Source organism: Plutella xylostella, chromosome 16, assembly GCF_932276165.1.
Source record: "Plutella xylostella chromosome 16, ilPluXylo3.1, whole genome shotgun sequence".
NCBI lineage: Eukaryota > Metazoa > Arthropoda > Insecta > Lepidoptera > Plutellidae > Plutella > Plutella xylostella.
The window spans coordinates 3093875-3115372 of NC_063996.1; the positions used below are offsets into that span (position 1 = coordinate 3093875).

Below are 21498 nucleotides of genomic sequence, written 5' to 3' on the forward strand. Positions count from 1 at the left end.
TTAAAAAAAAAGGTTGAGTACCAGGGTTCTAGCATCTGCAAGATGAGCTGAAAATGTATGGTGGCCTAGTAGTATAACTGCTGATGATCCGATATCCTATGTGATTTTTATTTCATTTTAATAAAATTTGTAGGTACAGTAGAGTTTAGTCTATAGAACAGTCATCTTGTCACTTTTACTATCAAACAACTTAGGATTCTTGTGCGGACTGAGGCAGGAAATAAGTATTAGTTACTTTAATAAAGTGTTTATTTCATCAGATATTTACAAACATTAATGTAAATGGTCCAGGCCATCTCAGTACATCTAGCAGATGGTTCATTTTACAATAAGATAAAGTTTCATTTTAAATTCATAGAAAAATACTAACACATATTGATACTTTTCTTTAAATTGTATATCAATTTGAAAACGGAATACATTTCTTACTTATAACAACTTCAATGCATATAAAATTGAAAAGAAAATTCATTGTAACAAAATTAACAAGAGCTGAATATAGCAAACAATGTAAAAATATATTTCATGAAATAAATTACGAGCGTCAAAGAAAAAATAATAAAAATCAAAGAATCAGAATCGTTGCATGTCACGTTAAATTGTCCTTATAAAATATTTTTATACTTCACCTATATTTAAATTACATTTCACTTCATGTAAATTTAAACTAATTAATTTTAACTAAAAACTCATCGATGTCCAATCTCTGTCGCATGATCGCGGACAGCACTACCTCCGCGCTGCAAACCACATTCAACGTCTTCTCCGATTGCAGCAAATAATATACTAAATGCAGATCATTGGGTGCTATGAGTACCAAATAACTATACGGCTTTTGCGTGTGCATTTCTTGAATCGAAACGTACGATCGTCGATTCTTCTCGACTTTTCCTCCACAGAGTTCGATAACCTCCGTCAGGGACGCGCGCGAAGGTTTTACACACGGCGTGAGAAAGAAGGTTACGCCTTCAAACAGCCTCCTTCGTTGTTCGCCACAGAGTAAGACCTCAGAAATGTCACATTTGTACATTTTGTTGAACGCCTCATCGCGCAACTCGTGCTTGGCTTCATCTGCGAACTTGCATTGCCTCTGGCTGTCGAGGATCCACTCCGGGGTGAGGAGGAACTTGACTGTGACGAGGCAGCTGATGAGCTTGGAGGTGCGGACCAGCTTGTCCATGATGAGGTGCGTGGCTTCTGCCGCGGTCGTCACTACGAGGCCGCCGAGTTGCCTGGTGAACAAAATAAAACAGTGAGACAATGAAACGAAGAGTGAGCGTCAGAGATATGCATTCGGTAGTATTATGGTTATAGTCATCATATGTCTGTCTCAGACATCTCTATGTCGGTGTACATTCGGTAGGGATGACTACAGAAGGCATAGAAAATTAACATAAACCTACACTACACCCTGCCTCTTTATATTATTATGTACTTATAGATTTGATTTTCATATGGTCTGTTGTGTATATAAATAATTTGTAGTATTCTTTCCTACCCCATCACCATCAGTGCTTAGCAAAAACCCCTCACCTGACAATAGTAGCCAGCTTAGTCTGCTCATGCTGCGGTATGGCCGAGAACAGCACCCGAGGCGCCAGGTGCAGGGGCGGCGGCTGCGCGGGCTGCGGCAGCGGCGGGGGCGGCGGCTCCTCCAGCCGGGGGCGCTTGGCCCGCCGCCCCCCGGCTGTTAGCGCCCCCCGTTTGGCGCGCTCGTGGGATTCTTGCGTGATGTTTATGGGCATCTTCCATGCGTCTGTGGGGTTGGTGTGGTTAAGGTTAGAATGGGGTAGAAAATCAAGTGAAACTTTGGCAGCACTATCGAGTGGGCCTTTCAGGTTCTGACCAATTACATTATTGGGGAAAACATGGCGAGTGAACCAACCAATTAGAACTGGAGAATCAGGCCTACTCGACAGTGGTGACATCTGGAATGAGCCATGCGTTTTCCTCCCCAATTGATTGTGAGGTTTGAATTTATATTATTGAAATATGTGTCTATCTTACTTGGAAAGAAGAGAGGAGAATAAGACGCAGAAACAAGAAATGGCTAACATAAGCTGAATATATTAATTAACTTACTCATGAGATGTGACACGAGGCTGTAGTCCATACGGAACGGATTCGCCAGGTTGAACTGCTGATACTTCGCATTCTCGATCTGAAAAACATTTTTTTTACCATCAGTACACATTCATTTTTACATTCTCATAGAGTGGTTCCGCATTAGAGGAGGAAGCAAGACAGTAGAGCATACAATGCGCTGTTTCGTTGCGATGAATCTAATCTTCTCTTATCATTCGTTCAGAAACCCAACATGAGAGATCTCTCTTCACATTAATACCTGCTTGTTAGCGCTCATGTTGCCCAGCAGCAGGTCGGTCAGCCAGGCGGCGCTGACGGCCGGCACGCCCCACTCGCGCGCGCGCCCGTACTTGTTGCCCCATCTCACCTGCTTGTTGCCCCATCTCCCCTGCTTGTTGCCACATCTCACCTGCTTGTTGCCACATCTCACCTGCTTGTTGCCACATCTCACCTGCTTGTTGCCACATCTCACCTGCTTGTTGCCACATCTCACCTGCTTGTTGCCACATCTCACCTGCCTGTTGCCACATCTCACCTGCTTGTTAGCGCTCATGTTGCCCAGCAGCAAGTCCGTCAGCCAGGCGGCGCTGACGGCCGGCACGCCCCACTCGCGTGCGCGCCGGTACTTGTTGCCCTCAGCTCGCTTGCAGATCAGGACTGTGTTGTCGCGAGTCATGTACGGGGTTAGCTGGGAAGAGAGAGTGTTTTTATAAAGCCCCATCCATACGCTTGCTGTTTGTCACAAACACGGCAAACAGCAAACAAAGTCACAAACACCAACCACAATCACCGAACACAAACAGCCATCCACATGCTCGGCGAACGCTCATAACATTCCGAACCGGCAAACACGGCGGACGACGAGCTATTACTTTCGGGTTGACATATTTTTATTATATAAATTAAAGCAAGAGAAAGAAAAAAGGAAAATAAGAAGAAAGCAAAGACGATGGTGGGATAATAATAATAATTAAAAAAAAAACTGACTTCTTCTTTTTAATTATTATTTTATTTTATAGTTTTTAGTTTATTTGCAATAATTTTTAATCAAAAGTAAGATGCAAATTATACCAAAAAGTCCTACTCAATACGAATCATTCAAGCCTAAACACGAGGTAGTTGCTATATACCGTTGAGGAGTTCCCTTGACTGCCTTCCGTTTCCATCATCAGATCAGCTCAAGGTCACCATCATATTTTTTCCAAAATGTAAATTCATACCCTGTTTTTCTAAAAAAAAAAATGGGACCACCTGGGAGCTCAACCCAATACAAAAAAAAAAGAATTTTCAAAATCGGTTCATAAACGGCGGAGTAATCGGTTAAAATACATAAAAAAAATGCGCGCCAACGAAAAAGTGTAGCAAGTTGATACGTCCGCCTCCCGCAATGCTAGCGCGCATACTGATCGCTGCCAGACGTATGGATACGTAGCAAACTGTTTGCCGAACATCCTTTGATCTGGCAAGAAAAACCGACACCGATGCCGAACACTGGCGAACACAAACACAAACAGGCAAACAACGACAAACACCCATCCACACGTCAGTGTTTGCTGTTTGCTGTTTGCTGTTTGCCATTGTTCGCCGAGCGTGTGGATGGGGTATAAAGCTGAGCACGTAATAATAGACAAATGACGAGCGATTCGTGGCTACACGAAAGTGGGTAAATACAAAGCATTGGGAGACGTTGTTTGATGCCACCTAATGCTGGAGGACAAGAGTCGGGGATAAGTGGCTTTATAGGCACATAGAAACCCAAGACATGTAGTACAAGTCAGTTTCTTCACAAGTATGTGAAAAATTGTTGTACGATACTCGGTCATTACTGTTATTCTTCGTGTCACTGCACAGTCATATTGATATTGTTTTGTATTTGTGATGTGTATTTTGTTAGTAAATAAACGATGTGTCTATTACCGTCTCCTAATCCATCTTTTGCACTCCCTTGCTTATTGAATACTATGACGTCACTAAGCCTTACAAATCCTCACCTTAGCCCCCACGTGGTGTAGACAGAAGGTGAGTCGCTCGCGCTCGTCGCCCCGCCAGCCGGATATGGCGGCGCGGTGGTGGCGCGCCGGACGGTCCCTGAAGGAAAGAAACAAATCATTTATTGGGTAATTTATCTTGTTCATAGTGTCGACCTTAGACAGTTTACCGGACAGCCAAGATATGGCTTTTAAATCGGTAAGCTGGATGGCAAACGAACCGCGAGCGAAGCGACCTCTTTACGTACTTCGAAGACTTTATACGTTGATTCATCCGGTTCGAAGGACCAAATGTTGGGGTAGATTCTCACTTACAAGTACTGTAGGACTTTGATCAGGTAGTTGTGAATGTTGAGTCTAAGATGAATGACTGGTTTATGTAAGGGCATTACATGTACGTTGAAATACTATAATACAACTGCTATAGCTTGTTTATTGGATTTATCCTTGCGTGATTGGAATAAGGTTTCAATTTGCAATTACCTGGCGGCATACATGGTGGGCAGGTGGATGGCCTGCCACGGCGGCGCCACGGTCCGTCGCAGCATCGAGTCCGACAGCCAGTAGGCCGTCACACACCGCTTGGCGTCGCGTAGCGCCTGGAAATGGGAAAACATGTTGTGGATACGGAGTTTGTAAAGGGAAAATGTGTTATGTAAAGTATGAAAAAAATAATTATTGGATCTTTGAAGGGTGAGTTTGAGGAGAAACTAGTTTAATAAACATCGTAGGCGACACCTTTAGCAATATTCTGGAGAGAGGAGCAGATAGAGGTGGAGACAGACAAGGAGAGCAACATAGAGGGAGAGGGAAGGATCAAGGAGGGTGAGTGAAATATAGAGGCATAGGGGGAAGTAAATACAGAGCGATACGGTTAAGGAAAGACAGAGCGATAGGGTGAGTGAAAGGGAGAGCAATGGAAATACAGGGCGAACGTGGAAGGGATAGAGAGAGCGATATGGGGAGTGAAAGAGAGAGCGCTAGTAGGAGGGAAGGAGAGACCTGCATGACAACGCCGTGTTTCTGTGTCTCACACAACACGTGAGTGACGCGTGCGCAGTACGAAGCCTCCACTTCGCCGCCGCGACGCTGGATCGCCTCCGTCCATCGGGAGACCTTCTCGGCGCCCCACACTTGCTGGTATTCCACCTGAAGACAGAAAGACAGTATAGTGAAGGAGGTACAGTAAAACTATAAAGTCCTGAAAACGGAAGTGGATCATAACTAATTGTTATAGACCGTATATTACTGTCGGCTTACGACTGTCAGAGTATGAAAATGTATGGCACTGCTGCGAAAGACATATAGGGGACAAAATGACAGTCGCGCGCGGTCGACGACTGTCGCGGAATGCACGGAATAGTACCTTTACTGTACAATAGTATACCTAAAATGGATAGATAAACGATACTTACAATATGAAACACGCACCCCAACAGGAACAGATCCGGGGGTAGCTTCAAGTTAGGATTATGTCCGTAGAACTGAGCTCTAGGGGGCGGCGGCCGCACCGGGCCCGCTTACACTTTGCTGCCTTTTTTTCTCCTTTTTGCCTGGTCCTTCCCCCTTTTCTTCTCTAGACGAGTCTAACAACGCCTACTGCACAATAATATAGCTAAAATGGATAGATAAACGGTACTTACAATATGAAACACGCATCTCAACAGGAACAGATCCGGGGGTAGCTTCAGGTTGCGGCTGTGTCCGTAGAACTGAGCTCTTAGGGGCGGCGGCCGCACCGAGCCCTTTTCTTTCTTCTGCTTGCCAAGTCCTTCCCCCTTTCTACATCTAGACGAGTCTAACAACGCTTACTGCCCAATAATATACCTAAGATGGATAGATAATAGTACTTACAATATGAAACACGCATCCCAACAAGAACAGATCCGGGGGTAGTTTCAAGTTGGGGTTGTGTCCGTAGAACTGAGCTCTAGGGGGCGGCGGCCGCACCGGGCCCGCGTAGACTTTGCTGCCGACCGCACCTGCTGCCGGCTGGGGGGGGAAATGGGGGATTTGTTAGTTGCTGATTGATGCTATGATTGGTCACTGCTGCCTTAGGCATGTTTTAGTTGCACCAAAATCATATGCGACAAATGCTCTATAATGTAAAGGATAAGTTTAATACTATAATGATGTTTTTGAGTTTTTATAACGAAGTAGAACATATAAGAGATCTGGATATTTTGATTATTTATCTTTATTATCGTATTTTAGGAGAACAGGCATGAGCATAATTATCATTTTACATATATTCACTACATGTCATGCATGCTATTACATGTCGTAAACACATAAAGGAAGACTAAAGCAAGTTTTGATATTATCATAAACTATGAAAGTTTGCGTTTTAAGGCTTAGAAAGTAAAATTAATAATACACTTTTGACACGTAAATTAATATTTGACACATAATATCAGAAAATAACTTTTTAGTTTTTGTAAACTATAAAACCTAGCTACCAAGGGTACAGGTACAGGGTGTTCATACCTGATGGTGCGTGTGCTGCGGATGCATGGTGGGGCCGAGCATGAGCCGCGCGGGGGGGCGGGGGGACGCGCCGCCCGCCACGTGCGCCGCCGTCATCAACCTGTACATGAGAACGAGAATTATGTAAATAGGGCTATAATACTCAAATGTATATAAGGATTGTTGTATTAGGTACATCTTAGTTTTGATTGGTGCTCAATAAATACTCCTGAGTAATTTCTTTCGGCTCATTTCAGAAATCCTAAATCTCAGACGCATAGTTAAATTTTATGATATCCACTTTATTTGTATCACGTATTCGTTTAAAGGTAGTGTGCCACCATTTGAGGCGCCATCTTGATCTGGGTCTTTACTAGCACAGCACCATCTAGCGGCGGTTTGTTTCGACATATCTATACAAAAGCTGGCCCCGGGTTCAAATACCGCCCATTCGTGTGATAAGCACTTGTTTTTGGATTGCGTCTGGCTGTCGTTTATCTAATAGGTAGGTATGTATATTTATCTGTACAATATTCAGCAGTCTGACACCCTTATTTCAGGTTCTGCCTAGCTTGGGATCAGATAGCCGTGTGTGAGATCTCCCCACATAATTAAACTGTACAATATTCAGCAGTCTGACACCCACATTTCAGGTTCTGCCTAGTTTCGGGTCAGATGACCGTGTGTGAGTTGTCCCCACGTATATGTAATACCTGAGCGTGCCGGCGGCGGAGGGCTCGTGGTCGGGCGCGGCGCTGCCCCCCTGCAGGCGGATGCTCAGCATATTCGCTAATGCCGTCTTGGTCTTCGGGTTCACTAGCACAGCGCCACCTGGCGGGGAGTGGAAGTAAGAGTAGTGTTTGTTTACGAACTGTCTTTATTATCTAAAAGTGGGACTGAAAGTTGGTTGGGTTTGACATAAAATATTGATAACCACATTGGTCTAATACACGGATAGAATATAGCACCATAATCCATTCCCGCAATTAGTGTTATCGTGTCAACATTCAACTAGGCTATATAGGCAGGCTAGGTAACAACACTATAGACTAGGCTTTATCATCTGTGACGTGGTGGTTTAGCTACACACACTAGAATCAAGCGCAAACGGCCTAGCCTTAGCTTCCAAGGCAATGTATACTCTTTTAGAAACAGAAAACTATATCCCATTCCACGGGGAAAGACATCTGTCAAAACCCTTATAACATTCGAATAAGGGTACTTTTTGTTTGTGTCAGATGTCTTTCCCCGTGAAATGGGATATAGAGGTTCTCTATTTGCATATTCATACCAGCAGCCTGATCCGGCGTGGTGGGCGTGAGCAGCGCCGCGTCGCCGTCGCCCAGCGCCGCGCCCACCACGTGCTGAGTCACGCCCTGGGCCACCTGCTGTAGGGTATATAAACACGTGTTAGTTAGGTGAAAGATAAGAATTTACATAGTGATAGCATCATAAGGTTGCGTCCCCAAACTGTTTGACGCCGAACTGAGTTAGTGATGTATCGGTTTAGTGTTCATTGATGGCTAGTTTTACGCTTACCATTTTCTATTCAGCGTTACGGTTTGCCTATTGGGAACGCCGCCTCACAAAAAAGATCAATACAATACAGAAACGGGTATGGTGTGGGTGGGGTTCTGTGGTATACTAGAAATCACATTACTTTTGCGATGCGCATAATATTGGAGTTTTACCTACCATTAAAACTCTTATTATGTTTCCAGCGACATCTGAAATCCATGTTATGAGATAGCATCTCCCTTATCGTCACGCCAGCTTGCAGTTTTCAAATTTTCGCGCCTAAATTCCACGCTTCTCATTGGTCAAGCACTCGGGCGGCGTCACTTCTAGCCGTCAAGTTGGTGAATTTTCCGCCATTATATTACCGAATAATAATAATAATGCAGCGCCAGGTAGCGCTTGCTGGATTTCAGATGTCGCTGGAAACATAATAAGAGTTTTAATGGTAGGTAAAACTCCAATATTATGTGTTCCGTAGCGACATCTGAAATCCATGTTATGAGAAATGTCTGTTATCACCTGGCGGCTAGAGATGACGCAATAATGTGAAGTAGGTAGGTACTTTGATCATCCTCAGATATAAAGCTGTGATGAGAATCTAGGTACTAACTATGGAAATACCAATGAAATGGAGGAAACCATATTATATAATAATACTAATTTATTGGAAATAAATTGGCCATGAACCTATAGGACCTAATCACAACAAACTTAGAATAATTATGTACCTTTTTAGGCATGTAATATCACATAATAATTCTGTTAACAGAAATCAATTTTCTAAAAATATAATTATTATCACACTAAAAATATTCTTATCTCAATCACAATGTAACAAGAACAAGAATAGAATACTAACAATAGAGTATTACACAGATTCAAAATATTACAAGGAACGTTTGCCCTCATTAGTTTTAACAACTGGTAGCAACTTGCTTTGATAAAACTTACAAAAAGTTATCTCAGATTGCCAATTGGCTCTAGAAATAATGTCATTTACAGGATATTGTTCTATCCAGTTTAAGGAAGAAACAGCTGACCGTGTACTTCCTGGTGAAGCACTTATACCGGAATCCTTAAGGCAACGTCTAATCCATCCACCAATAACAGTAGCCGAAGCTGGTTTAACTTCTCCTCTACATGTTAAAAACAATTCAGTGAACTGTTTCCCCTCTCTCTTAATACTAGACAATTCTAATAAACGTCTTAACCAGAAAATTACATCAATATTATGATCTGCCCCGATAACAGCTTCCAACCTGACTGTTGAAATGAGTTGGTATCTGTTTTTGAACCAAATACAGGAATTAGGACTATACTATTACCATTGTCAATTAAATATTCATTGTCACAACGCAGCAAAGTTAAATCATGTACCCTGCGCCCCGAGTATAATAGGAGTAAAACAGCTGTTCTCTTAGTTAAGTACTTCAAACAAAATATCTACCGGTGGAGAAGAATGTTGTAGATATTCTATGAGCACCCGTGCATCCCAGATGGGTGCTTTCATGGACACAGGTTTTGCTACTGAAATAGCTTTTAAATCGTGTTTTGCCCCAAAGGCTGAAGATCCTTTCTACTGCTGGGCTGAGTAAATGCCACTCTGGAGTTGGTCGACCGTGTGACAAGCAGTTTGCGTTGTAACAGCCTGGAAGTTACTGTGGTATCAGCATAATGTCGAGCTTGTTGATGAGGTCCAGTAGTGTCTTGGCTAGACCATGTAGGGTCAACAACCTGGTCCCTCCTTCTTTCTTGATGTAGGCCATAACTGTCCAGTTGTCGCTCTGCAGTAATACTGTTGTATGTCTGATTGTCTTGTATTTCATTCTTATGGCACCTATAACAGCAAACATTTCCTTTAAATTGCAATGCCAAGACATCTGAAAACTCTCCAACTGGCTGATGACTTGGAATCCTTTATTTGGGTTCCCTGTGCCTGGTCTGAGGCATCTGTGGCCAGGTAATATATCACTCGATGTGGTTCGTGGATCAAGGATGGGATGTTCAGATTCTGTAGCCACCACTTTAGTTCTATTGAAACCTCTTCTGGAATCAATAACTCTGTCTGGAGGCATAGTTTGAGTTTTTGACAGTGTCTTTGCATAAAACGGCAATGCAGCCTTCCCCGGTGGGTGATGAAGGCTGCAAAGTTGAGTTTCCTTAAGAGGCGTTGTGCCTGCTTTAGGATCCAACTGCCACATGCCAACAGACGAGTAATTGACTGTTGAATACTGTCTGTCTTTGACGGTGGGAGGGACTTGCAGTTTGCGTGTGTGTCCCAACCCACACCCAAGAATTCCAGGCTTTTTGATGGAGACATTATGGACTTTTGAAAGATGATGATCCATCGTAAGCTTTGTAGAAGATCTATGGTTGCTCTTGTGTGTTCTAAGAGGATCTCTCTCTTTGCACTGACTGACAAGGCATTAATCGGCTAGATACACAATTATGTGAAATCCTCGAGTCCTGAGGGTTTCCGCTATCCAATTGGTGATTGTTGCAAACATTTAGTTTATCTGAGCAGTCATTCTTTGTGACATCTGTGTATGGAAACTATTGGAAACTAATTATGTTTTCTGTAAAAACTGGGATTCGAGCTGATTTTATTAGTTTTAGTACTACAGGTGGCGCCATGAGTGATTCCCAAACGTGAAGGTAGTATTAAAGGCACCTACAAACGGCGATAAGTCATTTTTTATAAGATTTTTTGAATTTATTGTAATGGCACTTGTTTTTGTTATCGAACTTTTTGTCTCCCCCTCCTGCTTGAAAACCACGAAAGGGCATTGGCTTATAAGACGGATGAGCAGAGTGTGCCGGGGGCACGGGATGTACCGACTGTAACGGCCTAGCACTGCGCGCGGGTTGTCGTGTCGGCGATGTAAAGACCGATAACCCTGACCTTGAAGTCGAAGGTTGTGGTTCAGTGTTATATTTCACGGTAGCACGCTTTAACTTGTCAATACCGCCTATTTTATTGATGTACTCTGCCAGCATTACTGGATTAAATAAATATTCAGATGACGGTGGAATATTGTCTACGCCCTGACTGATATATTTATCGCCAATAAGTCTCAAAAGTGCCCCCCTACGTGCGGCAATACATTCATTTCGCTTTCCGCAAATAATCTGTAATATATCCTGAGACACTAGTTTATACTTAGAATCCTTATCAAAAATTTCTTTCATTTTCGTATACAAGGTAGAAGCTGTTATCGGTTCATTGACCTTTGACGCCCAGTCAATAACATTTTGCAGTGAAGAATTAACTATTTCATTTTGAGTTAAAAATGCATTCGATAATGCTGCAATACTACGCTCCATACGAGGCCAGTTAATAAAGGAACTCGACTCGTCGGCCAGGCTAGCCAATTCTTCGTTAACTTTTAAGTCTACGAACGCCGGACACGCTAAATATTTCTTTTGGGTGTCAGCATATCGCACAGACTTCCAGTCACTTTTGTTAAAGTGTTGATGTTCCACAAGTTTAGCCACTCTATGAGATGGCGCCGCCGGAACTAACGGTTCTTTTATGGAAATTGATAAATTACACACCTCGTCATTTGATTGTGGTGGAAGTAAAAATTCTTGTGGCTTTAGTTGGTTTTCCTTATTTGCACTCACTAAGTCAGATAATTGACTTACCAGCTGCTGCGACAGAACTTCAAACCTTGTATCGAGCCCAGAAGAACTCGATGAGCGGACACGGGAGCGGGTTGCGCCCCGGCGGCGGCGGTGGCGCGGGCGCGAGCGCGCGCGACGCCGGGACGCACGGCGCGTGCCGCGGCGATCCTCGCGGCTGCGGCGCGCGCACTCTGATGAGCTGCTGGCCCTGCTCCTGCTGCTGCCACTCCGAGAACCATGGCTTCGGGAACTCGACGTATCTCGACGTCTCTTACGAGAGCGAGAGGGCGGCGGCAGTAGCGGCGTGGGCGTGGCGGGGGCGGCGGCCGCGCCGGCCGGGCGCGGCGCCGGGCCGCCCGCCTCCTGCACTTGCGTGTTGTGTTCCTCTGGCGCGCCTGCTACGGGGGACCGCAGCATGTACACCACACGTACTCATTTTCTTCGGAAAGGCACGCCTCGAACCCGTCATTTTGAGTTGCGGAAAACACTTCCGCGGTCGAATTGCACTCATCTGACACTGCATCCATCTTAATTTTGGTATTTTCACACAACACGCGAGACGCGAACAAAATCTTGTTGGAAATTTGCTAATATTTCAGTTAAAACAAGATTTTGAAAAAACTGCAATGCGTACGACTTTAAGTTGGACGCAATAATGGCGGAAAATTCACCAACTTGACGGCTAGAAGTGACGCCGCCCGAGTGCTTGACCAATGAGAAGCGTGGAATTTAGGCGCGAAAATTTGAAAACTGCAAGCTGGCGTGACGATAAGGGAGATGCTATCTCATAACATGGATTTCAGATGTCGCTACGGAACACATAATACAATTTTTAAGTCCCGTTGGAGGTGAGGGTGGCATGTTTCAAAACTATTAACGCGCTCAAAATCCTCACAAATCAATCTTTTACCAATACACGGTAATTCCCCCTCACACACACAGGGTCCCCCCACACCCGGTCCACAGCAGCTGGAACTGCTCTACACACAGGGTCCCCCCACATCACCTGCTTGACGGCGGCGTGGTGGTGCGCCACGTGGTCCCGCTGCGCCTGCAGCTGCTGCAGCCGCTGGAACTGCTGCTGCCGCTGCAGCTGCATCTGTTGCAGCTGCGCGTCCGAACCCACTGGTTGCGCGCCCACTGGAATAGCAATCCAATCGTTACGTCACACCTTCTATCGGATCGGAATGTATGAAGAGAAATAAATAGAATTTGATATTCATAGCTTGGAAACCTATTCAGTGGGCCTATAACGAGTTGAGAGTATGAGTTAAGGCGTTAAGTAAGTTTTTGAGTCTTTTAGTCTTTCACTCAAAAACTAACAGCTAACTTTAGAATTCCCACGGCAAACCTATTTTTTTTTACTTAAAATGGTAGGTAGGTGCTTATTACCATTTAATTGTAACTTGTACCGTTATTTCACTGGTTTTCATAAATTCTTTTACATTTTCCCTTTTTTTTAAGGAATCTCTAAGAATAAGCTAGTGAACTGTAAAATGCGCTTTTGATTATTTACGCAGACGAAAAAGTCGAAATGGTAATGTACATGTACAGGTACTTATTTGTACCGTCTCTTCGTTGCTCGACCCTTTGTGTTATACCCTGAGTATTGGTGAAATACCTATATCTCTGCTTTACTTTGATCATTGCCCACCAATGGCTATGGCATGGCCCAAAATAGGCCTACATATTTTGAGAATAAAGGGTTTACTAATTTTGTATTAAAAGTAGCGATCTTAAGGGAGTCTTGCACAACAAGAACAAAGTTAATTAAAATTAAATATATGACCTCTTGCTCTGACATTATACTGTCAGAGCAAGAGACAAACTATTTTATTTTATTTAACTTTGTTGTGCAAGACGCCCTAAATCAATAGAAATTAAAATAATGGGTATATCAATATAGATTTAGCTTTTAGCACTTAAAATGTACGCAAAATCAAATATTATTATGAGTAAGGTACATAATTATAATTATTATAGGAACTCGTACATTCGCCAGCTTAAATTTTATTGTTTTTAACTTAATTTGATTTATGTTAGTTAAAAGTATAAAGATGAAGAATACTGTTACAGTAATATAAATTAAAGAAAACCACAAGAAAACGATTGAAATCAGCTTGTAATAAACAAAAGCATAAGTAAAAAAACACTTACACTCCATTATGTGTCTGTTACATATTTCACGTGTTAACAAAAAACTTTAAAATCAAACAAAACAAACAACCAGATTTTAAAACTTATTCATGAAAATAATACCGTGTTATAAAATGAAGTGATTTTATGTCTTACAACTATGAGATCAGAAAAAATACTGGAAAAGCTTATGAATACCTAAAAACAGACTACATTCAAAACAGGCCTATTCTTGTATCTACTTTATTGGTTTATCGATTATTCCTTTTTACTTGAAAAGGTGTGCAGTGATAAAGCGTGGCATATCACACAGATACAGTATAGTATTAAAATAAGACTTAACGCCTGTTTCACAATGTTTGGATGGATCTGTGGGATAAAATCCATGCTGTTTTAGACAGTCATAGCATGATTATTATCATACATATAGCTTTATCTAGCCATGGTCAAAGAGGCTCTTACTACAATGAAGTAGCTTTATGCAGTAATTTTCACTGAGCGGACAATTTAAAAGATTATGACAATGACATAATTTCTTTCGTCTTGTAATTGTAATTGTCTTTCGAAATATCTGACGAAAATAGAATTGTCATTTCGATTCAAAGAAAACAGACATGATCGGTGAACATATAAAACAGAATATGGACACAAGGGGCATATAAAATATTCTAGAGATAGCAACTAGATGCATGGCATGGGGGACGAACTAGATTATGGAATCACATTCATATGCCCATAATTCCGATTGACGCAAGACTCTTATAGCCATGAATTAAATATTTTCATTTCTCAACTGTCTTGATTTAGAACGATTTGCCAATCTAATCATATTATTCTGAGGAAAGATTTGTCAGTTAGTACATATAAGTATACTTATTATGTTTATTACGATTAAAAAAATATAACTACTGAAACTTGATCTATAAACAATTGTTTTAGCTTAATCATTATGATGCTATATTACTTTGATATCTATTGGTAACTTCTTATCCCGGAATACCCAAGGCTATGAGACGGATACTCGTGTAAGTCATTTCAAATGATAAACATAAACTTCTTTAAAACCCAATACGCCAGCAGTAAATCAATGTTAGCATAGGTAGGTATAACAATGTACAAAATACACACATTATGATCCACTATCTAGACACATAAAATGATTCAACCATAAAATAAATATTTGTTTTTACAATAATTAATGTAGAAAGGAAAATCACAAAAAGCATTAGTTTCGCAAAATTATTGGTAAAAGCGAGCAGTACTACTGAAGCGTACATAGTTTTTTGTACAAAAATATGTTAGTTTTACGACAGGAGACATCAGAAAAATTAAACAATTAAATATTAGATACAACTGCTGGAAGAAGACAAAGCAAATACTATACAAAAGTTAGAGCAAGGTCACACGGTTAGAGCGAGATAGCGTCACACGGTTAGCCTATGACAATGGGTATGCGAGCGGGTGCGAGTGAGACAAGCATAGTTCTTGCACTAACCCGGTGACTGCGGCGGCTGCGCGGGAGCCGCGGCCGGCAGCGGAGTCGCCCTCTGCTGTTGGAGCCACTGCACCTGGAAATGATGTATTCTAGTGAGTAAACTGTCAAATTTAAGTAACTTTAGAGATAAGTTTTTCTAAATCATGAAGATATTAAGATGTAATAGAATGTCATGTCCCAGAAGGGGTAGTCAGATGATGGCCACCCGCATTTTGCTATTAATACTCACGTTATAGGCCGATCCTTGAGGGCCATATCGTCAAATGAAGTTAATGTTTGAATGAATATACATATTATAGCCAGTTTTTGAGTTTGACAAGGTACAAAATCGTGTAGTAAGCTGTAGAGCTGCCTGTGCGTATTGCGCCGGTATCTTCGTACCGTCCTCTTCAAGAAAGTATACAAAGGTTCCATCAAGGATTATTGATTCCTTGTCTTGGCTGCTGTGTAATACCTGCTGCTGCTGCGTGAGGCCCGGCGGCAGCTGGCTGCGGATGAAGGTCACACTCTGCGGGGCCGGCGGCGCGCCAGGTGACACCGCCACTCCGGGCTGCTGGAATGTTATACATACTGGTTATTCATTGGTATTTTTACACTCTTATAACATTATAGACCGTGGAGAATGGCACCTACCTTATTAAGAAATCGGAACCGCTTGAAGCCATGCTTATTAAATTCAGCTTTGGAGTTATATAATTTTAAAAAAAAGGTCACAAGCAGTGGGCGATTTACCCTTGTATAGGGAGGGGTGTGTTATGGGTACTTTAGTTCGTGAACTCCTTGGAATCCATTACAGAATCAGGTAGACAGGCCAGGTACTTTTACTTAAGTCTTATTCAAAACAATATGTATTTTAACTAAGTTCACCAACTAAACAACCTCCACCAACCTGATGCATGGCAATAGCAGCAGCCCGCTGCATGGACAGCTGGCGCCGCTTCTGCAGCTGCGCCACGAACATGGCGCGCTGCTGCGGGTCCATCTGCTGCAGCTGTGCGTGAGTTTGCGCGTCCAGGTGGATGAGCTGGCGCCCGCCGCCGCTCCACGACACCTGTGGAGGGGTTATAGATGTATGATACTGTCGCCGCTCCATGATAACTGGGGGGAGGTAGTTACAGGTGAATGGTGGTGTTTGAGGTGTGCTTGTAGTGTTTAGAATGAAATGATTCAGCCCAAAACTTAAGCATAATTAGAGCTACTTATTCATCTGTGACTAGGGTTTCTTACAGTATTTAGAGGAATTAGCCACTCAAAGACATTTGGAGGTGTGAAACCGGCGCGGCGCGGCGCGGCGCGGCGCGGTTAAAATGTGTCAAAACAAAGCAATGGTTTGCTTTACCATTCTTCTACATCTTATATTTCTTGTATACCAGAAATAGAAGTCAACATCATCAATAAAATACATCCAAATCTGAAATCAGGCCTCTGCTAATGAGTGGTGTACTTAGCTATCATCTAAAGTACAATCCTCTCTTAGTCTAGATAAAAACAAGGACATAAAAAAGTAGTCATACCCTAGGTCCAACAGTTCCAGGCTGTCCAATCTGCTGTCTCTGCAAGTACTGCTGCTGCCAGGACACATTCTGTCCCTGCACGATCTGCTGTCCGCCGGGGGACACAATCTGTTGTCCACCTCCATGTGTGATGATCTGCTGGATGCCCCCGGAGGGCACCGGGGAGCCCGGCACCTGCCCCCCTTGTTGCAAGATCTGCGGGCTGCCCTGACTGACCACCTGCTGCGATGGCTGAGCAATCACCACTTGGTGCTGTGACCCTTGCTGCGTTATCACATGCTGCCCGCCTTGGGACAAAACCTGCTGGGTCCCTTGAGTGATTATCTGCTGCCCCTGGTTCACTATCTGTCCCCCTTGGTGCACAATCTGGCTCTGTGATACTATCTGCTGGTTCCCTTGTAGGGTGACTTGTTGATTCCCATGGACAAGGATCTGTTGTTGCCCAGTGTGCTGGTTTATAAGCACTTGCTGTGGCTGGACAATCTGCTGTTGGCCAGAACCACTCAATAATTGCTGCTTCTGGACCAAGATCTGGTGGTGAGTCTGGCTAATGGTCTGGCCCTGGGGGTTGAGTGATTGTTGAAGGATCTGCTGAGACTGCTGCTGTTGGATGGAGTGTTGCGGGCTCGCCTGTGATTGGTTGTTTATCAATGCTTGATGCTGAGTTTGCATGATTTGCTGCTGTAAAATCACTTGGTTCTGAGGGTTGCGAGTCTGTACAAGTGGGCTTCTAATGATTTGGTGCTGGCTCTGGTTGATGTTTTGAACCATTTGGATATTTTGCTGCCTCCAGGCACCTTGCACATTGCCACCCTGTTGGCTCTGAATAGTTTGCTGAACCCCCTGTATCTGTTGACCAATGACAGTCTGCTGACCAGACTGACCAACTAACTGGTTCAGTTGGACTGTGTTCTGCCCTTGTTGTGCTTGTGAAGAGGCGACCATTCCTTGCTGGTTGACCACACCCATGTTTAAGTTCTGTTGCTGCCCCGTCATGGACTGTAGGGTTTGTTGTTGGATCATCCCTTGTTGCTGTCCTGTCCCGCTAAGCAGTTGCTGCTGTCCAATGCTTTGTCCTAAGCCCTGATTCATTTGAGCTTGAGCTTTCTGTAGGCTCTGCTCGCGGAAGTTCTGTGTAGACTGAGCTAGATGCTGAGCAATGTTTTGGACAGCTTGTGAGGCACTCTGCTGGCTGAGTGTGAGGCCTTGCTTCATCACCATATTTGACTGGTTCAGTTGTTGTTGTTGCTGTTGTTGTTGCAAGTTGTTGGCACTCTGACTCAACATCTGGCTGATATTCTCAATCTGCTGCTGGGCTGACGTCATGGAGGTGCTGGGGCTTTGGCTGATATTCTGAGACTGCACATGTTGATGCTGGTTGCTCTGCAAGTGCTGTAATTGCCCTGACATATTCTGGCCCATTTGTGAAGTGGAAGCTGTCTGCTGTGTGAAGCCCTGTTGTGTTTGTTGGTTGTTCTTGTTGTGTTGCTGCAACATTTGCATTCTGAGCTGATGTTGCTGTTGGTGTTGTTGCAACAGCTTTTGTTGTTGGATCTGTATGGCTGTGAGGCCATGGGGTTGTTGCTGTAGAGACTGTTGTTGCTGAGATTGTTGTTGTTGCTGCTGCTGCTGCTGTTGTTGTTGTTGCTGCTGCTGTTGCTGTTGTTGTTGTTGCAACTGTTGTTGGTGAGCCTGATAAGTAGGCTGTTGAGTTTGCAAACTCATTCCTGCTTGTGAAGTCACAATGGTGTTTTGTCCAAACTTCTGCATCATCTGTATGTTACCGGCCTGGCTGCCTTGAATCTGTAAGTTCTGAGTCACAATACCTTGAGGCAGAGACTTACTCATGATATTAGATGTGGGCAGACTTGTGCTGGTGTAGCCCATAGACGGAGCAGAGGATGTAGGAGTTGGAGCATTCGCAGAAGAGGCAGGGTGATTCCATGGCATTCTCTGCTTTAACTTATCTAGAAGAGCTTGAGTACTGTCATCTTTACTTTCAGACATATTTTGAGTAGGTACCTCATTCTTTGCTATGCCTTCCTCAAAGTCAAAACCTGTGATTGCACTTATACGAGGTTCCATCAATTTTAAAGTTGGAGGTGGCTGAGGCACTACAAGTAGTTTAGGATGAAATACCTCTGTGACAGCTTGGATTCTTGCCCTTACACTCTCTAGGACCCAGTCAGGGGTCACAATCTTTAGTTTTGAGTTTAAACCTGAAAGCACTTTGTATTTCCGGCCTGATGCAGAGCCACAGATCAAATGTGTGCAACGAGCATCGAGGTTCAGCTGAACTCTGCCACCATAGTATGTTATCAGTGCAAATATGGTCTTGGCATCAGTGGGACTAACTTTCGCTACACAAGCAGTGACATTGAGGAATATTTTGCTCTTGTTAGGGCTGTACGAACGAGTGTTCGCTAGCTTCTTGAGGCGCACACAGGCCACGACCCAGTGCTCAGTAACAGCAGGAATCTGGTAAATATCCTGAGCCTCCTCTAAATCCGTATCAGCCGCATTTTGACCACAAATTAAATGTGTGACATAGTCGCCGAAGTATTTAGTGTTTTCAGCACCACCTGACTGCAGCAACAATACAATCTGGAATAAAAACATTTGGTTATTGGAAGAAATATAGTTTTTCAGATAAACTAACAAAAATGAAAACAAGAATGTTACCTTTTTCGAAACATCGCCCGAGATGTAATACTTGACATCCTTGAAGATAGGCTCCTGTAACGTTAAAGAATCTAAATCGTCAACAAGCGTTACCATTTTCTGTTACATTGAAAAATTATAATACGAACTAATCTACACACATTTTTGCAAAAAAACTACAAATATCAACAACAAATGCCGTCACGTCAAGCTCAAGCGGCGACGTCCATGTTTTTTTAGTTTGACACTTATGCAATGTCTTGCCATATTAAAATATTTTTATTGTATACTCTGTGGCTATACATACAAATACAATTTCTTATTCTGAGGAACACAGTGCTAATCGGTGCGGTCTGTAGCGCAGTTTGATAATAATGAGTCCGAGAATGATGAATTTATGAAGACTATAGTGTTCTAGTCGTCTCAAGTAACAATATCTTGTTGAGGTGGAAAGTTGTATGCGGACAAGTAACTATGAAGATGCTCAATGGTCTGAGAGCGGTTTACCACAGTCACTATGCAATAGTTGTTCGGTTGTTAGGTAGGTACCATAGGTACCCACCAACCAAGGAACATACTAATTCTCTAACGAGAAGCATTACTACTAATAGTATAAATTATCCACTTACAGCGGCACCACCATCGAATGATTATAAATTTGCGATCTCGATAGCGGATCGTCCAGCGGGCAGCTAAGTAACGGGTAAAAGATTCCCCAAGAATGATTGAATTCTGAAATCAAGAAACCTATTCGGGAGCCGATAGGTAGATTTTTTTACAACACCATGGTATCTGAACTAAGCACACTCGCATAAGGGTGCTAACATAGAGAATCGGGTTCCCTGTATCTACCTGACCTGTACCGGTAACCTGATTATGCGAAAGCGCTCATGACATTTAAAAATCCGGGAAATGCTCCGTGAGTGAGCGCTTTCGCATAATCAGGTTACCGGTACAGGTAGATATAGGGAACCCTATTCTCTATGTAAGCACCCTAAGATGGTACGTTTACCGTACGGTACCGATGGTACCGGAACATGTAGGTATGGTTTATTTAGAACTTTTTTCATAACAACGTTAATTCAGTTATAAACTGCGCTTCGTTTGTTCATACATACCTACTGTTGTTCCAAAACTTTTATGGGACTGTGGGTTGTACGTTGTACCGCCTTCACATGGCTAGGTGCGCGGGCTAGCCTGGATTATTATCAATCATCGTTCGACTGACGAGCAGATGATAGCCTGTTGATAACAACCTCCCTGAAAGCTGGAACGTTCAGCTACAACTGTAGGTACAAGTGTTAACTCTTTCAAATGTAACTTTATTAGACACACCTACCTAACTACTGTTTATTGATATAACTACATTTCGATCGGTACCGAGTAGGTAGGTACTTACATACATTTATGTACCTACGTTAATTCGCAATTTCTTCAAAGATTGTGACGTGGCATCGACATTGCTGCCGTGGGACACCGACGCCTATACCACCATAGAATAACAAGTACAGTAGTACTCGTTATTATATGATACCGCTACGTCCGGCTTACCAGCGGCAGCGCTTCTAGGCCTGTCAAAGTCGGCAACTGTCTGGCTAACTTTTCACTACGCGGTGACAAAGCTTTGGTCCAGCTCCAGCCTTTGGCTTAAGCTGGGTACAGACCGGCCAAACGAACGCCAACGAACGGGTTTCGTTGACCTTCGTTGCTGCAATCTGCCCTGTATTATGTATGATAAATATCCATCGTTGGAGCTGGTTATTGGTTAGCATTGCTGGTAACTAATTAAAATTAAATGTATCTATATATCCGCATTATGGTAACTATGGGATTGATATCGTACATTAAAAGTAGGGTCAGATTTATAAGTAGGTAGGTCTCTACACATTTTTTGTACCTTGTTTGACAAGGCTTTGTAACAAAACTACTTTTGTTAATTTAGAACTCGTACATTTTTCAGCGAAGTAGTTATACATTATGTAATTGTAATATTACTTATCTTAATTTATTA

General features: G+C 43.0%; 1 protein-coding gene across 4 annotated transcripts; it reads right to left on the reverse strand.

Moving 5' to 3' along the window:
• Nucleotides 1-227: 227 nt before the first annotated feature.
• Nucleotides 228-19718, reverse strand: LOC105384282 (PAX-interacting protein 1). 4 transcript variants are annotated; one of them, XM_048626242.1, is made up of 18 exons: nucleotides 19509-19718; nucleotides 18453-19430; nucleotides 16827-18071; nucleotides 16202-16363; nucleotides 15767-15865; nucleotides 15313-15385; nucleotides 12688-12821; nucleotides 7831-7927; nucleotides 7253-7370; nucleotides 6561-6660; nucleotides 5928-6065; nucleotides 5076-5222; nucleotides 4557-4672; nucleotides 4077-4173; nucleotides 2621-2773; nucleotides 2083-2161; nucleotides 1534-1756; nucleotides 228-1232 (listed from the first exon to the last, which is right to left on the reverse strand). In XM_048626242.1, exons 1-18 carry the CDS (start codon nucleotides 19602-19604, stop codon nucleotides 668-670), a joined length of 4620 nt encoding a protein of 1539 aa, XP_048482199.1. In that variant the 5' UTR covers nucleotides 19605-19718; the 3' UTR covers nucleotides 228-667. The 4 variants fall into 4 exon arrangements, with proteins under 4 accessions (XP_048482199.1, XP_048482197.1, XP_048482198.1 ...); XM_048626240.1 differs by adding an exon at nucleotides 5489-5593 and having other exon boundaries at nucleotides 6033-6065; nucleotides 16827-19430; XM_048626241.1 differs by having other exon boundaries at nucleotides 7831-7924; nucleotides 16827-19430.
• Between the last annotated feature and the right edge of the window lie 1780 nt (nucleotides 19719-21498).

Excerpts from the sequence above, each read along its gene's own strand:
- LOC105384282 (XM_048626240.1), bottom strand. The coding sequence starts at position 19,604 with ATGGTAACGCTTGTTGACGATTTAGATTCTTTAACGTTACAGGAGCCT. Across the intron at positions 19,431-19,508 it reads CGGGCGATGTTTCGAAAAAG|ATTGTATTGTTGCTGCAGTC; the intron begins GTAACATTCTTG and ends TTTTTATTCCAG. Across the intron at positions 15,386-15,766 it reads GCCTCACGCAGCAGCAGCAG|GTGCAGTGGCTCCAACAGCA; the intron begins GTATTACACAGC and ends CATCATTTCCAG.